Source organism: Coturnix japonica, chromosome 15, assembly GCF_001577835.2.
Source record: "Coturnix japonica isolate 7356 chromosome 15, Coturnix japonica 2.1, whole genome shotgun sequence".
Classification (NCBI taxonomy): Eukaryota; Metazoa; Chordata; class Aves; order Galliformes; family Phasianidae; genus Coturnix; species Coturnix japonica.
In genome coordinates this window covers 460,920-477,857 of record NC_029530.1, presented here as the reverse complement: position 1 = coordinate 477,857, position 16,938 = coordinate 460,920, and the positions used below count along the sequence as shown (strand labels likewise).

Sequence of the window (16,938 nt, the reverse complement as noted above, 5' to 3'; positions counted from 1 at the left end):
GTTCGCTGAGTGCTGTGGTGTCTGAGGGCGCTGGGATTGGGAGTGAATGGGAAATGCTGACCCAGCTGTCTGTCCGAAAGATAAATATAAAGAAAGTTGCTATAAAAACGTCCTTTGCTTTGCAAACAACAGCTGAATGGGACTGTCTGTAATAGCTTTGTTTATCAATAGAAAATGATGTTTCCAGAGTCTGACTGTGAGTGCTGCAGGAAGCAGGTGAGGTACCTGTGCTGGGCAGTGCAGCAGATGATGGATGGGAGATCTGAGTCATGTATGGTCACAGATTGGGCCGTTGCTTTTTTCCTTATTGATGCAGAAAGGGCAAAGCTGCAGCTGCTAGGGATGTTCTGCCTGCAGAATAGCATGTGGCCTCAGGGCTGACCTCTGTCTCCCAATGTGTGTAATTAAAACACAGAAAAATTGGTCTTTTCAGGACAGAGATAATTGCATAAAAATCTTTTTGTTCCATTGTCAGTGCTAACCGCTGTTCAAACAGCCATCACAGCCCTTCCTGCTGCCTTGCTTGGTGAGCAGCACCTCAGCTGGACTCTCATCTTTAGTGACAGTTATTTGTGTCCTTCTGCTTTTTACTTTGTTTAAAATGACAAATTATTTTGGATCTGGGACTAAAAAAAACCCAAAGTAACAGCGTTTTGGTAACGGTTAATGACACCATCCTATGTCTGTGTCACGCTTCTCATTGTGAGCACATCCACAGTGCTTCCTGCACTGACATGGACAGAAGCAGCCTTGCTCCCTGCTGAAATGCAGAGGTCCTGGGGCATCACACAGCAGCTTTCCATCAGCCCGTGCAATGTTGTGCAGCCACTCAGGGCAGGACGTGAAGTATAATAACCATGTCCTGGTGTGTGAGATTAATTACCAGACGTGGCATTGACAGAAACTTTGATGTAGTTATTCAGGAAAAAGATGGCACCTGTTCTGGTTTCGTGTCTTGCTGACAGTGTCAGAGGAACACGTGGTGCTGGATCCCCTTCCTGTACTCTGTCATTACTGCTTATTTTAGACGACAGCTCTTTATCCCCAGGCTTTATTTGCCTTTTGTGGTGTGCTCTTGCCACAAACTGCACTCAGACCTTCTATTTTCCTACAGTGCAGGTGTTATTTTTTCCTCAAGTTCTCTCTTTATTGTCAGCATTTCTGATATTTTTTTCTCTCAACTGTACAGGTCTGTATCTCTTTCATGTGGGGTATTGTTACTCTTTGTGTTTCTGTACATCCCAAGCAGCCGTGGTCAAGATGTAGTTCTTGACAAGCAATGTATTTCTGAACACACTGAGATGTAAGTAGGCTGATCTCACCTCGGTTCAGCTCAGCTCTGGTCTCGGTGCAGGTAGCAGCAGCAATAGGCAGCACTCAGTTCCTGGTCCTTTATTTGGGGCAGCCCAGCTGGACTGTCCTGGTGGTGTGGGGCTGTGCTGCCTGTCCCGGCTGTGGGTGCACCCCTCATAGTGAGCTGCCTGTGGGTCAGTGCCCCAGTAGTGCCGTGCAGGGAGGCAGAGCACAAACAGTTTGGTGGAGCTGCTCAATGCGAGCAGTTAGGCCAGTTAAGCTGGTGAACATCGGAATGAATTGTGGCTGCAGAACAGTTGGGGCTAATCTGAGTCATGCTACCCTGAGCACAATGCGCTGGGTTTCTTAAGGCAGCCAAAATTACCATCCACTGCTGCTTGCTTTTGAACAATGCACAAAGCAGTAAATCTAGAAGCTTCATTTAGAAGAATGCAGTGAAGTTATCAGCTTCATCTTCCCTGCTGTCTCCTGACCTCTCCCCCTTCCTGTCTGTACCTCAGGAGAGGTCAGATTCAGTCTCGCCCTTCAGCTTTGCCACCAATGGCGGAAACGTGAATTGCTATAAATCCATTTGTCTGCGTTAATATTAATATGCAGATTATTTTCCTCCTTTCCTGGAAGGGATAAGCTGTCTTCCTTACCTCATCCCTCGTGGTGGCACATTGATATGCAAGGCAGTGATTCCTGTCAGGAAAAGCTGCAGTTTGTGATAAGTGAAGAATGTCTGGGAGGGAGCAGGCGAGCTGTGTCTCCTGGAAGCACGCTGAGCCCTTTGTCTGGGTTTTCTCCACGTATCTCACTGACTGTCGGAGCTCAAGGCTGGAATTATCTCTGTGTGAGGGTGACCATGGTTTTACTGACACGAAATAAAAACTATATGTGAGTGCGGGAGTCAGAGGTTACAAAAATGGGTAAAGAATCATGGAATCATAGAATTGTTTGATCTGGAAAGGGAGCTGGAAAGGCTGCCTGGCCCAAATCACCTGCAGCACACCAGGACGTGTCCCTGAGCTCAGCTGTGTGCTGCCGTGGGCACCCAAGGACAGTCCTAACTTCCTGTTCCTCACCAGGTTCATTTAAGGATGCTCAGCTTCTAATGCAGTATCTTAAAGATAAAATATGTATTTTTTTGTCTGTCCATTTCAGATGAAAATCTGTCAGAGTTGGTATCGCAGGGCGGGCAGCAACAGTGGAAAATGGTTTTGTGATTGCTAAAGGGAACAAAAGCCAGGAGGGCATTGTAGGGTGCAGGCTGACATAGCTTGATTTTATAAATGAAAGGCATGATTGGATCATTTAGCAAGGGATGGAGCTACCAGCTCTGTCTGTGTTAACCATCACATTTAGCAGAGATAGAATTGTCAGGATTGAGAGGTTCTGTTAAACTTATTTGGGATAATGCTGTTTGTGTCAGTGCTGCAGACCTGTGCGAAGCATGTTGCAGTATTTTCATTCTGAATGTGGTATATTGAAGTCATACAGATTTTAGATGACCTTATGAAAGATGGGATTTCCAGAAATTCCTGGACTGTCTTGTGCTGACGCTTTGACCTTTCTTTGTCGTAGAGGAGCTTGAGGAGAAAACCCCAAATTGGCTGTAAGAGGAAGGTTAAGGACTGCTTAGTAACAGTATGAAGCACCCCAGATGGCCTGTGGGCATTCCTTGTCCTTCTCTCTAAGAGAAGGTCAGAGTCCTGCTGCATCTTGCCTGGGGATGGTATAAAGGCTCACAGTTACGATCTGCCTATTTTTGCTTTTTTCCTTGAGTGGCCTTTGAACAGTTTCCATAAGGCCGCTTCACATTGTCCTTCTGAGTATTTCATGTATCTATTTGATGTCATTCTGTAAGCACAGATTTCACCAGTACAGTTCTGACTGCACAGACTTGCTCTGGAGTTTGTTTGTATTTCTGAAACACTTGACAGAGGTTCACAGAACATGTGTAAATCTCAGATGGGGAGAGAGCTGATGTGATTTGCTTAGGTGTTGTACCAAACCATGGGGTAAAGGAAAGGATTGCCCTGTATAACGTAGGCTCTGCTTAGGTATGATAGCAACTTCTGTCAGCAAAATGTGTGTTCTACTACTTTTGGGACTGAATTCCAGGCTCCTCGGGGAGCCTACTGAGCAGGCTGGCTGTTGCCTTTTGGGTTGGATTAATTTAAAAAATGGTGTATTTTTTTTCAATCGATCTGATCTGGAGATTATGGTATTTAGCGTCTCTTCCTGTTAGTTTGTTGCAGAGGTGTCTGCCCTTCCAACTGATCTGCTGCATGAAATGGGTGCCCGTGGAGTTCTCTGATTGTGTTTTTCTTAATTGTTATTTGCAGGATCCAACAAACCTGGATAAATTCAATGTCTCCAACTTTTTTCATGTTAAGAACAACATAAAAGTGGTTGATCCAGGTAAGGCTGAACTTGAAGGTAGGCTGAGAAAACAGCAGCCTGAATTTGAAACCGGCCCTTTTGCATCAAAAATGTCAATAAATTTTGTATCAAAGATGTGGTTTGTTTAGAAATCATGAGCTGTCTGTGAGTATCTGTGAGTGCTGTGCCGACACAGAAGGTTGTCCTTTAAGAGTATGTGGGGAGGGAGAACTGAAAAGAGGAGGAGAAATGATTTGCCAGTATCCTCTCAGCAGAGCCAGGAGCAGCAAAGCTCCATCCTGTCACAGGTCGCTCCCACCTGCTGTGTGCTGGGCACTCTCATGTCAGTGCTGTGGCAGCGTGCTGTCTGTCCTTCTGGCTGGATGGCAGCAGACGTCTTACAAACTAAGACTGATACATTTTTCTAATATACCCCTAAAATTATTTCAGTACAAAATAAAGTACCTTTTTTGTCCTTCTTTGTGGGTTTTACAACTAAGGACTTTGCAAATTATTTATTTCTATTCTTTGATAGCTAAATGCTAATATTACATAACTGGAGGAATAAAGTCTCTCCTGTGTCCCTGGGGTTTCCACTGGAATTGTTTCTGATACTGTTTGCATATTCTGAGCATGGTGTGTTTTTCTGAGTCTTAGCTGTGCTCAGCTCCTTAAGGCTGACTCTTCAAGCATCTCTTTCTCTATTACCCACTTATTTTTAGAGGGTAATATCTGAAGGATGGAATGTTTAATTTTCAGTGAATAGAAGACATGCCAAGATGAATAAAACTTGCTTAAAACGAAGAAATTCTCCAGGTCTAACCCCACTTCCTCCTCCTGGTGTCCCAGTAAAGGTCTGATCTTGGGACTTCTGCATTGCAGACCTGGTCATTCAGGGGACAAAGGACAGGATTTGATGTTGTACCCAACAGGCTGTTGTCTTTATTGTTCTATAGAAGTAATTTGGTTAGACTTGCATGAACTTGGATAATTCCTAGAGGTTCCTAAGAGATTTCTGCAACAATTGAAATTGATTTTCTGTTTTCACGATCATATCAGCATTCATTGTGTCGTGTTTCAGGTTACCTTGTCTTTAGTGTTACACATTGCTACTTGTTGCTTCTGCAGGAGCAGATATAGTTACTGGACTTTTTATTTTAAAAATGTAGAGAGATCTGGAAGACATTCGTGTAACAAGGAGTGTTTTTCTTTTAATTTGGAATGATTTAACTTTGTCTTATCTAGATGAAGAAAAAGCAAAATTGGATCCATCTTATTACTTGAAAAATACAAATACAGAGACCCGAGAGACTTTACTGGAGCTTTATAAGGAATTCAAGGGTGATGAGATTCTAGCAGCCACTATGAAGGCTCCTGAGAAGAAGAAAGTGGATAAGCTGAATGCCGTAAGTTGACGCAATTTGTACTTGGCACCAATATACTTCTTGAAGAGAGAATATTGCAGGACAGACACCATCCCTTGTGTTCTCAGTTACATGGAAGTTGATCATAGTTGCGAACATGAAACTCATACTGGGATTCCATTGCAATGCGTCGTGTGTGTCAGTGAGTGTCTTTGTTGAATCATTACAAATGAACCCAAACTCTTTAGAAACAGAGCAAGAAGGAGGATTCTGTCTTGTATGGTCATTATGTATGTGCTGGGAGAATGTTTTCTCCCAGGTTGCAATCTCCTGCTTTGAATTTGTTTGTCATTGCTTCCTGCAGTTACTGGCAGAGGGAACACACCTTAAGGGCAGTACAGGTGAATCATTTCTGGTGTGGGCAAATACATAAATCAACTTCAGTTGCTTCCCCATTTTTTCTACTGTGTGTTCATGGTTATCCAAAGAAACATTCGTCTGCATGTAGATTTCCTCCAGCCTGGCAGAGTATTTTTCTTTCCTTCAATCATTCTGGGATGTCTGTGTTTTCATGCTTTGATTATGTTTGCACAAGAAAGAGTAGTAATGCAGCATATGGCCTTTTGTGAGGAATAAATTCTGATAATAAAATCTTTGCGTAATAATGTGTTGAATTGTTGTTGAAGGAGTAAACCACTTCAGCTCAGTGCCTGGGCAGCCTTCACTAGAGGCGAAATGTTACGGGGAACAGATGGAGAAATACCAGTGCATCACATATCTGTCCCTTTCTATAGGAGCTAGAGCAGGAAATCTGACTTCAGAAGTATGATGTAAATGCCGCTTGTGTGTTTACACTGCTTGTGCAGTATCTAGTACATATATGGTATTTAAAATAGATTCTAAGATCTAATGTATTTTTCTTTTGCTTCTTCTTCTGCAAACAGGCCCATTATTCCACTGGAGCAGTAAGTGCTTCCTTCACCTCCACTGCAATGGTACCTGAAACTACCCATGAAGCAGGTACCAGAACTATGTATTACAAGCTGTTTGCTTACCTTGCAGTTTTAAGGTGTGCTCCCTTGAACACACACTTTTACAGGGATAAGGAATGCGTTGATAAGCAGTTAGTGACGATGCAGAAATGTATGTACATTCCAGTGATCTCATTCTGGAAATAATGGAGCTATTATGCGTTAGCTTAATCTCTGAATGGCAGTTACTTACAACATTAATTTCAGTTCCATGTATTTTCTATGCCTGGGACCCACAAAATGGGGTATCTGCTTATGTAAGTTAGCTGTGAAGTGTAATCTCTCCTGGTATTGCATACAAAATCTTTACCACCCTTTTGGTCTAACCTAGTTTGGTTAGATTAACAGCAGGTTTTTTAATGATAACTTTTGATTTACTACTTTTCAAAGTTGTAATCTATGCGAAAGTACATTTCAGTAATGTAAAGATTTTCTTTCATTTTCTAGCCTCCATATAAATCTGTAGGCCTAATTAAATGTGAACACTGATTAAATAGTTGAGCAGTTAGCTTGTCTGTGTGGAGAGATGTCTGGCTTTGGGCTCTTCAATGTAAAGTACTGAACGAAGATGGAATGCCATACTGAAATGACATGGTTACCAGGTCGTGTTCCTGAATTACAGTGGTTTACACGTGAATCTTTGAGCATTGGAAGTGTTTGACTAATTGGATGTTTTGACACAACAGGAGTGGAAGTATTCCAGATTGATCCCTTGGTTTGACTTTCCAGTAATGTTTCCAGTAATTTAGCTCCATTTGTTTCCAGAACTGGGTAGATCCTCCATATGTCAGCAGTTTGTGGTTGGCCGATGACAACCTGTTTAACTTCCAAGTTTGACAAGAAATTATTTGGTTTCAAAGTAATGTTTGTGATTGGCAGACGTTACTTGAAAATTACAGTATATGATATCAAATGTTTCTGTGACTTAAAAGCAGATGTATGTAATTTATATATTGTATTGTTGGCTCTCAAGGAGTTGGTGGCTTTCTGTAATGGAAAGTGGTTTGCACAGAGAGATTAATGTGAGGCTGTCGGAGATAAATTGCCGAGTGCCACCCCTGAAGACCTAGTGCACTCCAGAGGAATAAGCCAGAAAGCAGAATCTAGTCATTTGTTTGCTGATCAATGAATAAACTTCTAGAGACCTAATTACTGCTTTTTGTTTTGTTACAGCTGCTATTGAAGATGATGTTGTGAGATACCAGTATGTGAAGAAGAAGGGCTATGTACGACTTCACACTAACAAAGGAGACTTAAACTTGGAGCTGCACTGTGACATGGTACGGTATGCCCTGTAGGCTGCAACTTCTAATTTATCTCTAGGTAACAAATACAGGAGGAGCTGGCAAGGGAAATGTCCAGAGATGGGGAGCAATGTGTAGTTGTAATAGACACAGGTGAGTAATGAGCTCTTGGTGATTTTGGTGTGCCTTCTGCATGGAGTTTCGTCTTTCAAGCAAAATATTTTAGGAGACTCACAGAGGTGGTTTGTTTTTTTGTTTGGTTGGTTTTTTTTCAATGTCAAGCGAGGTATTAAAACACATTAATTGCATGTAATAGCTGTGCTGCATTTATTATGGGTACGGACTGGAGGATCTACTGTGATATTTGTATAATTTGATATATTATACTGCTGTGTGTATCAATGTACTGTTGAGCAGCGTGTCACGCATTTTAGTGGGGCAACTTCTGATATGTCAAGCTGTGTGTTTAGAGCTTCGAAGGGTTGGGATCATTGTGACCCAAACAGTGACTGGATGAGAAAGGCAGAGATAAAAAAGAAGAAAGAAGCACAAAGAAGGGAGACAAGGTTGCTCAGCAGGTCACTGGAAGAACCAGGACAAAACCTCGATGAAACAGAGCGATCTGAATACACCTGGTTAAGTTCTCCAGGAACCATTAGAGTCATTTCTAAATCGTGGCCTTTCCAGAACAAGCCTAAACAGGTGGACAGGCATCCTCAACAGCTTATGGTGCTGGTAATTCTGTAGGTCTCTGTCATCCATGCAGGTGTTTCCCATGCTCTGAAATAGTAACATTATGTAGTAAGGCAAAAAGCAGAGGATGTTACTACAGCAATATTTGGGGGAAGCAGCAGAATGAGCAGATTGCATTGAATCATTTGTTTTGCCATATGTTCTGAAACTGGCTCCTGCCTAATGCAGACCGACTGCAGCTATTCTTGTCGGCATGGTTTCTTTGGCCACACGTGGGATCAGTGTCACGCAGTCCTGACGACTCAGGTTCAATTGCCCATTATAAACTTCCTGTATAATATCCACTGTGTTTCCTTTTGTTCTGGATGAATCCCTGTTCATCTCCCTTTCACGCTGCTTCATTATGTGCACACTGTGTACCGTTTTGCACTACCAGACCTGCACGAGCACTGGCCATCTGTTTCTTTTGCTTCTCTCTGTCAAACATATCTGTATGAATTAAGCAGACCTTTGGCTTAATTGAGGAAGAAGATGCATATATTTAGAATAGGTGGAAGAACTGACTGTTTGGGGAGGTGTCACAGTGTTCACTTTAGGTCGTTGTCTGAGGTCTATTAAATCAGTTCTTTTTGGAGATGCTTGTTTTTCTCCCTTTACTGTATAGGGAGGTTTTGCCTTTAACTTCTGTTTTCCTGAAGCACACTGAGCACATAAAGTAGCTCAGTGCAGGATTGAGCAAACATCTTACAAACACATAATACGTAAAGAGGTTGCACACACGTATGTGGATCAGCTACAGTGGATCTATTGAGATTGCAAAGGCAGACACAGAAAATGGGGAAATGCCAAATTAAGACCTTCAAATACTCTGTTCACTGTGCTGGGGAATATGCACAGTAATAGTATTTCATCACATGATGTTTGTGTTAATCCTTTCTCCTGGATCTTGCAGTATATGAGCTGAATCAGTTCTGGGATGTATTTAGAACTGTATAGTGAAACAGTTTGTCTGCAGGGTTTTGTTTCTCTGCAGACATGTAGAATGTGGGCAAGGCACTCTGTGAGTCCCTTGAATGCAATCTGGGGGAGTTGGAGCCTATCGTATTGCCTGCCCAAATTAGTGTTGCACGGGCTTTTTGGTGGTTGACTTCTCAGCCTTCATGATCTTTCAGTGTAGCTGGTGTGGGTAGTAACAGCTTTTCAGAAAGAAATGGGGTGAGAAACAATTCTCAGCCCAAAGCAACTGTATTGATACCCACTGGTAACACCAGCAGATTTGGGGCCCCTGGGTTCAACACACGGTTGTGTGCTGCCTGAGTGAATGGGGGAGCTGATAACGGCATTAGGCTGTCAGTGCTGTTTGAATTCAGCCAAAATGTATATAATTTGGGGAATTCATTTGTCTGCTCTCTCTTTTAAGCAGCGCAACTGCAGGAGCAAACATATGATTTGTGAGCCGTACTACAGTGCTACTCAGCTTCTTTTTTAAAGAACTGGGCATTATCTGACTGGTTGCTCCCTTGACCTGACCACAGGTTCCTGTTTGTAACTGCTGAGTGATACTCTGTGCTCGGATTATTACGGAAGGCACACTAGCAGTGCCTGAAATTGCAGGGTACTGCAAGCATGTGATTGTGAAATGCTTTAGGAAGCTGGAGTCTTAAGTTGCTATATAAGTATGATAAATGAGTACCTGTGTCTAGAGGTAGAACTTAGAACATTCAAATTGCTTTTTGAAATAGTCTTGTGGGCAAGATGTAAATATACATTTTGAGGTGAAGTCTTTTTGCAAAAATAGAGAACCACAAAGCAAGGTGGGGGCTTTACCCTGAGGAAACGTCAGATTGACTTGGAAGTGAAGGCAGAAAAGCAGTGTGGTGTGACAGACAGACTGCAAAGCTAGGAGCTGGAAAACCCTGATTCCTTTGCCACCGATACACCATATGATATGGCTGCATCATTTCGGTAGTTTGGGTATGGATTTTTTTTAAGCAGTGGAATCCCATTTGTCACTTTACAGTGAGCAATAAATATGGGCACAGTCTTGAATTCCTGGACAATTGGCAGTCATGGGCGCCTGACTGCACTCGTGCAGCAGCAGGGACAGTCTGCCTGCTCAGACCAGCAGTCCTTCACAAGAGCAGACCATATTGGATGCCTGGTCTCTACCTGCAAAAGGGAATACAGATACCTGTCTTTGCCTGCAGCTGCTTTGAGGCTTGTACTTTTTTATTTTCCTTGTTCCATTGAAATATATGTAGATTTTTTTAAAGCACCCCAGAAGGTCCTGTCAGAATGATGGGCAGGTGGTTGGTGTGTGCTGTGTCTGCCTTCTCTCTTTTGTGCAAGTTGTCACTAGAGAGCAGTGATCTTAAACACGTGCTCACTGTAGTAATTGAATAGTAATCTGTAACTGCCATGCCAGGTTTAGTTAATTCCCGTGTGTCTCTTTGATGTAATACATTAAGGTTTAAGGGCAGGTTGGTGTTAAAAAGAAGAATGCGAGATGGATTTTGAAGCTCTGTCCAGCACTCCACGAATGCTTCTTGAGGTTTTTAGGACCTGACAAACTCTACTTAATGATGACATCTTGGCATAACTATCTGAAGAAGCCATTGTTCTACAGACAGTGTTTTAATCTTTCGAGGCCCTCTGAACTATTACATATGCCTGTGATCTATAAATGTGTAATCTAGCCCCCATTCTTTGAAATCATCTTTCCTGTTGTGTGAGAGACTGTTCCAAAGATCAGAAACTTACGAACTTCTTATCCGTTTCCAATGGGAAAGAAGTGAGTTGCTTAAAAAATCCATTGACCTCCTTGCATGATGAGGTCCTCCAGCCTTCCTGAATGTCTCATTTTCTTTCCAAATTAAACATCTGTTCTCCTCATTTTCTGCCAAGTGTACGGCAAATACATGGCTGATGTTTTACCAGTTTACTTGTTCTTTCAGTAACATCGTTGTAGGGGTGTAGTACAGTGGTTGTAAATAGCTTGGCATATTTTCATCAAAATACGTAATCATAGAAAGAGCTGCAGGTTTTGGCTTTGAAAGTTCTGGTTAACAGAAGCCAAAAGCAAATCATTCAAACCATCCTCTCCAGTAGCAGAACTGGGAGTGAGGAGGTGCTCAGCCAGCTAACAGCATTCCTATCCCTGCACTGTGGACCTTGCTGCCCTTGGCTATTTTTGCCCAGTTCCCTGGTATCCTTTGGGTAACTGGGAATACATTTTTCACATCTGGACCTATCTATCCCTGTAGCACCCTTGGCAAGTTGGATCTGGTAGAGAGAACTGATCACTCTTGGATTCTGTTCTGCTTTTGGACGTTTGATGGTGCAGGAATCCCATACCAGCTGCCTCTGCTGCCTGGTGACCCAAACCTGAGGATGAGGCAGTTTGGAGTTACACAGCTGCTGCTCTTCATCTCTTTCTGACATGTTTCTTGTTTGTACCTTGGCTGTGATGGGAGCAGGGTGACCCTGAGAGGCTGACAGCTACCAGAGCTTCACTGTATAGTATGGAAGTGATTATAGGGTGTATTTTCTTAAAAGGTAGAATTTCTGTGCCATTTGCAGACTGAAGAAATTCCAGGGAGCTGCTGTGAAACCTGCCATGCTCCAGACTTTACAGCTGCTGGAGGTTACCTGAGCAATTTAAATTGGGTCTGTATTGAAACTGTACCTAGTGATGCTGTGTCTTATTTGCTGGCACCCAGCCCGCTTCTGCTTTGTCTGGTCAGCTCCTCCTCTCTTGTGGCTTATGGATTGGAAGTGGGAAGGGTTGTTTTCTTCTATAATAAGTTAGAGGAAAAGTAATAGCTGCAGCTAGGAATGACGACTCTGCCTCTGGAGAGCTAGCAGTTAACACTGACAAATTAGAGGAGTGAATTAGATACCCTGTTCAGCTAAACTGATTGATTAATGTGAAAACTGGAACTGGAACTTGTCATTTCTTATTGGCAACTTGTCTGAGCTGAGCATATCAGATTCCGAAAAAGTTTTCAGTAGCATTGTTAGTGCCAGAACTGAAAAGTGCTTCTGAAAAGTGAAGTGTAGCCATCTGCTATAACCTTTGCTAAACAGCTCGTTAAGTTACAGTAGGTTTCAATGTAACGAGAATGCCATAGTTCTGCTGCTTGTTCTAGGAAAACTTTGATGCTCTGAGGTAGCAAAATAGGTAAATGTTTGCTGTCAAGTCAGTAGATGGTGACTTCTGGAAGTTCTCTGCTGTTACAATTGTAATACTGCTTTTGACTAACTGCTGAACAAAGCCAAGCTTTTATTAGGGCAAGTTTGTTCCTCTGGGACAAGTAGGATATGAGGATTGTGGATTGAAAGGGGTGAGCAAGCCCAGTGTAAGCTTTACCAAATCAGCTCTGTATGGCTCATGCATTAAGGCCGCTTGTTCTAGAATGAGCAATTAGAGCAGTCTGTGTGCTCTGGAGTTTTTGTTATTGTTTTGTTTTTAAGTATGTGGATGGACAAAAGCAAAGCAAAAATGGCCAGAGATCTGTGTTAAAAAAAGACGTGGCACTTAGTTTGAAGCCTTCAAAATTTGTCGCTTGCTCGTGCCTCTTAATAGCAGGATTCTGGTTTTGCTGTGATAAGATTTTAATTTGTGAGGAATCGGCTTTTCATTATTTCAGATTATTTCTGCTTTGACACATTGGATTAATGGAAAAAGCTCTGTATTTCAGTGCAACTACAACAGTTCATCCAATTCAGTGAGACAAAAAGAAAGAAAAGGGAAATGGCATTAATGCAGGGAGATTATGCAGATGTGCAAATGACAGCTTGGAATGCTTAGTGTGAGATGTCTCCTCCAAGGTTCATGCAGATCCTCGAGGGATGGAGCGCTTTGAAATGATTAGCTCTTCACATAGTAAAGCCTCCTTCCTCGCAGCCATAGCAACAGCTCAGTAGCTCTTTTCCCATCTCGTGTACCTTGGCAACAGGGATGTAGCAGGTCTTCAGTCTTCTGGTTGGCTCTCAGCTGTCCAATACCAATAGTGAGTTAAGCTGACTTTTACAAATGGAGTGACCCATTTTAGGTGATGAGAGAGGAGAGCTGCAAAGTGAGAATCGTTTCAGTATAAATATTCTTTTCCTTAGTGTTTGTCACTTGGAGAGCGTAGAAGTGGCTCTGATTCGAAGGACGTGGTGCCGAGGCAGATTGGCTTTTGTTCTCCCGTCAGGACAAGAGGAAAGCTGGGTTTCCCAGCTCTGTCCTTTGTGCATTTCTGAGTGCCATCCTTCTGCCTGCAGCAGTGGGGGGAGGAGCTTCTGAAAAAGTGGGCACACTGCTGCCCCAAGGCTGAGAGTGTGACGTTTAACACAAGATCTCACACTCAGGTATCAAAGTTGGGTTTGTTTACACACATTTTGCATCAGTCTTTGTAGCTGAAACAAAGGCTTCGGTCTGGTTATGTTTGTGTGGTCAATGCAGACTGCAACTTTGTTCTGCACAGTCCAACAGACCTCCAGCCCTTTTCTTCTCCTTTGGACAGGATGCTGCTTCCAAGAGCTACTGAGATGTGCTTGGCAGTGGGAGATTTGGCAAGAACATTGACTGCTTTGGATAAATTAGATACTCTGAGCCTGATATGTAGATAACTGCATGTCTGAAACTGAGGTTTATTGCTAATTGAGTGCAAAACTTTCTGCTTGTGCCTCTACGAAAGAGCACCATGAAAGATAATGGTGATGTTGCTAAGGAACTGTTCACCTGCGAAGTGTGTCTGTGTGATGCCTGTGGTGACCATGGGAACCAATTTGGGAATTATTTAAAGAAAAGCTTGCAGTGAGGTGATGTTGCATTGCATGTACACGAAGGATTTCTGTAGTTGCATTTGAAAAGCCCATTTCTGGGAAAAAGATGGAACTGGAAAGCAATTTAAAGAGAAGGGTCAGCACAGGTACTACCTGAAAAACACGTTACCATGGTTAGTGCTTTTTAATGTATGTTTTACAGATCGTGTCTTGAAAATAAACATCAGCTCTGTTTTGGGTTACCAGCTTTGTGCATGTTTGAAGCCATTTGATGCTGATCGGTACGGGAATTAGTCTGTCGCCTGATCTCATTTCTCTCAAAAAATTAATTACAAGTTGCTGTATTCCCCCCAGAGAACTTATTAACTGTGTCTTTCTCTCTAAGGAGCACTCAGTTCTCATGAGGTAAAATGCCCCGGGCTAAAAGCTGCTGATTCCCATTTCTAATTCAAAAAGAACAATTTTAGCCTTGCTAAAACTTGTGTTTGTCTTTCAGACACCTCGAACCTGTGAAAACTTTATCAAGTTGTGCAAAAAGAACTATTATGATGGGACAATTTTTCACAGGTCAATTCGGAATTTTGTGGTGAGTATTGACCAAATCCTTTTTAATACGCAGTATACAGCACTCTCAAAATACTTCCTTAGCTTGAGTTTTAGTATCTTCTTTGCATTAGAAGTAAATTAAAATATACCTCCAGAACTGGGATTGTCCCAGCTTACTAAATTTGTAGTTGTCATACTAACAACTGTTTGTGACCAGTACTATCAGAGAACATCACTGGCATCCAGACAAAGCCTTTGAGAGTCTTGTCTTGGCAAGGCAAGAAGAAGGATACTATAAAATATGGATTCAGATACGTTCCATATCTCCTCATTTATTTCCTTTGCATCATGTGTTGGATTGGTAGCAATATATAAAGCCTTTTCTGTTCCAGAAGCAATATATCATCAGTTAAAAAGCAGGTAACACTCTAGTACGTAGTGGAAAGGATGATCTGATTAACCCATCTGAGTCTGTTTATTTTCCTTATTTACCCAGGAGACCTATTATTTTATAAAACTGTCGTTTTGCTCTTGGGTAAGTTATGCAGGAGGTGACAGCCAGCTGGTAAAAGAAGCACCAAATAAGTAGTAATGGTTTCCTTGTTGCTAATTTGTCAATGTTACTTAGTGCAGGAGGAAGAGTGTGAAGCAGAATTGACTTTCATAGCTTGTATTTAATGTTTTTTTGCACAGATACATATGTAACCTATTGGTTTTATTCTAATTCTGCAGATTCAGGGAGGTGATCCAACTGGAACGGGAACAGGTGAGGCTGTGTTTGAGTGAAGTAAACTGTTTTCACTTCTGGCACTGTGCTGTTGAATTGGTGTCATCTAGTCATTCTAGTTAGTGCTGCACATTTACTCGTTATCCACTTGTACATTTTACCTAATTGCTTCTAGACGTCACCAGCCTCCACAGCTCCTTGTCTGCCCTTGTGGAGTTCTGTGCATTTTTATTCTAGTCCATACGTACGTCACTGGTGTACACAAGCACTGTATTCTTGTGTGTGTGCTCACAGACCATCCGAAAGAAGGATGTCTTTGTAATTCTTTAGCACTGCTTACTTTGTAAATAACATTATTGTGAGCTGCCCAATACATAATCCTCAGCAGTTGCATGCTCTAAGACGGGAATTAAATATTCTGAGTCTCGATGGCAAAAGCCTGTTAACAAACTTTGTTGCTGTATTTGTGTGGACTGTCAAACAATTGTGATTTGATTTTGTTAGAGGGAAAGTTTCAGTTCAAATTCCAAAAGATGTAATTAGGAACATCTTCTAAAGTGAGAAATTAAAGAGATGTCAGGAGACCGGAGAAACGTAATGGATTGACACAGGCAGCTTTTGCCCTTTTGTAGGGTGGAGTTCAGTTCGTGCTGTGAAGGGAAAGTGAAGTTGCTGGTGTCATTCTTGTCACTGTATGTGCAAATGGCAGAAGTGCTGCATGGCAGCACAAGTAACGGTTGGCAGGAGGCTGGCAGGGTGGCTGTTCTGAAGGTCAAGGCTCAGCCCTACCAGTAAGGGGAGCAGGAAGTGTAAGACCAAAGAGGAAAAAAAACAAAAACAAAACAAATAAGACCATAGGAGAAACAACATCTCTGTGAGTTATTTTTAAAAAGGAGTGTAATGACCTCTAGACTTTTCCATCTTGTTTTTGTCCTTGTCGTTCTTAATTAAATATGAGTATACTGTAGACAAGGTGTCTTGCAAACAACTGTCAAGGCTATTAAAGTTCTAATAAAGACAACAGTTTACCCTCAAATAAATGTGACAGTGTTGCACATTTGTTGACACTATGGTCACTAAATGGTTTTGATGTTTTGAACGTAACTGTACTTTAAATAACCTTGTTAATCAATAGTAGTGGCAAGAAAATGTACTAAACAGGCAGTCTGGTAAGCTGCCCGACTTCTCTTGAGCTCCTGTGCCTGTGTGCTTAGTGCTTACATGAAGCAGCTTAGGCAGCTCGCAGTATAGGTGGTCGGTCAGGCTTTGTTCCCCATTACCTGGCATGCTTTACGCACTGTGAGGTGTCTACAAGCCAGCATTAGCTCCATGTACTGATGTGTGTGCCTCATTTAGCCAGTATTCACTTTGGGATGGAAGGAGGGTAGAAATGTAGATGATGGCATCTGGAAGTTGATACCATGCTAGAAAGAGTGAGGAATAGAATTGTAATTTAGCTTATCCAGCAGACCTCCATTGCCAAAGGAGTTGGATACACTGTCCTGTAAGTTTGACACTGATTTAGAGGACCAGACTAATTTTCTGCAGCCATCTACCCTAAGTTTCATAAGACTACTGGGAGAAATTGTGTTGTGCTGCAGCAGTTTCTTTCTTTAATAGAAAAAAACCCATCCATGGAAGCAGTATTCAGAGCAATAAGCTGAGTCATGGTTGTTCTTTGTAATGATTAATTATTTGAAAATGAATTTTACATTTGTGATGTATCTTTTCCTGCTGTTCTTAACAACAGAGTGGTTGAACTCAGTGAGTAACTCAGTCTAGCTCACAGTAGTGCAGATGGAACAGCTGCTCCGTATTTTCAGTGTTCCAAATAATAGAAGAAAATTTGCATGTAGGAAAAACAGGTTTAATATCCCAAA

At 42.1% G+C, this 16,938-nt stretch overlaps 1 protein-coding gene across 1 annotated transcript in view; it reads left to right on the top strand.

Moving 5' to 3' along the window:
- The window catches only part of PPIL2 (peptidylprolyl isomerase like 2), a 42,344-nt gene that overhangs the window by 9,709 nt on the left and 15,697 nt on the right, over positions 1-16,938 (top strand). The window contains exons 9-14 of the mRNA XM_015877527.2: positions 3,645-3,720; positions 4,927-5,087; positions 5,990-6,065; positions 7,250-7,356; positions 14,282-14,371; positions 15,064-15,097. Coding sequence (XP_015733013.1) covers positions 3,645-3,720; positions 4,927-5,087; positions 5,990-6,065; positions 7,250-7,356; positions 14,282-14,371; positions 15,064-15,097 — 544 coding nt within the window. The remainder of the gene's footprint in view (positions 1-3,644; positions 3,721-4,926; positions 5,088-5,989; positions 6,066-7,249; positions 7,357-14,281; positions 14,372-15,063; positions 15,098-16,938) is intronic.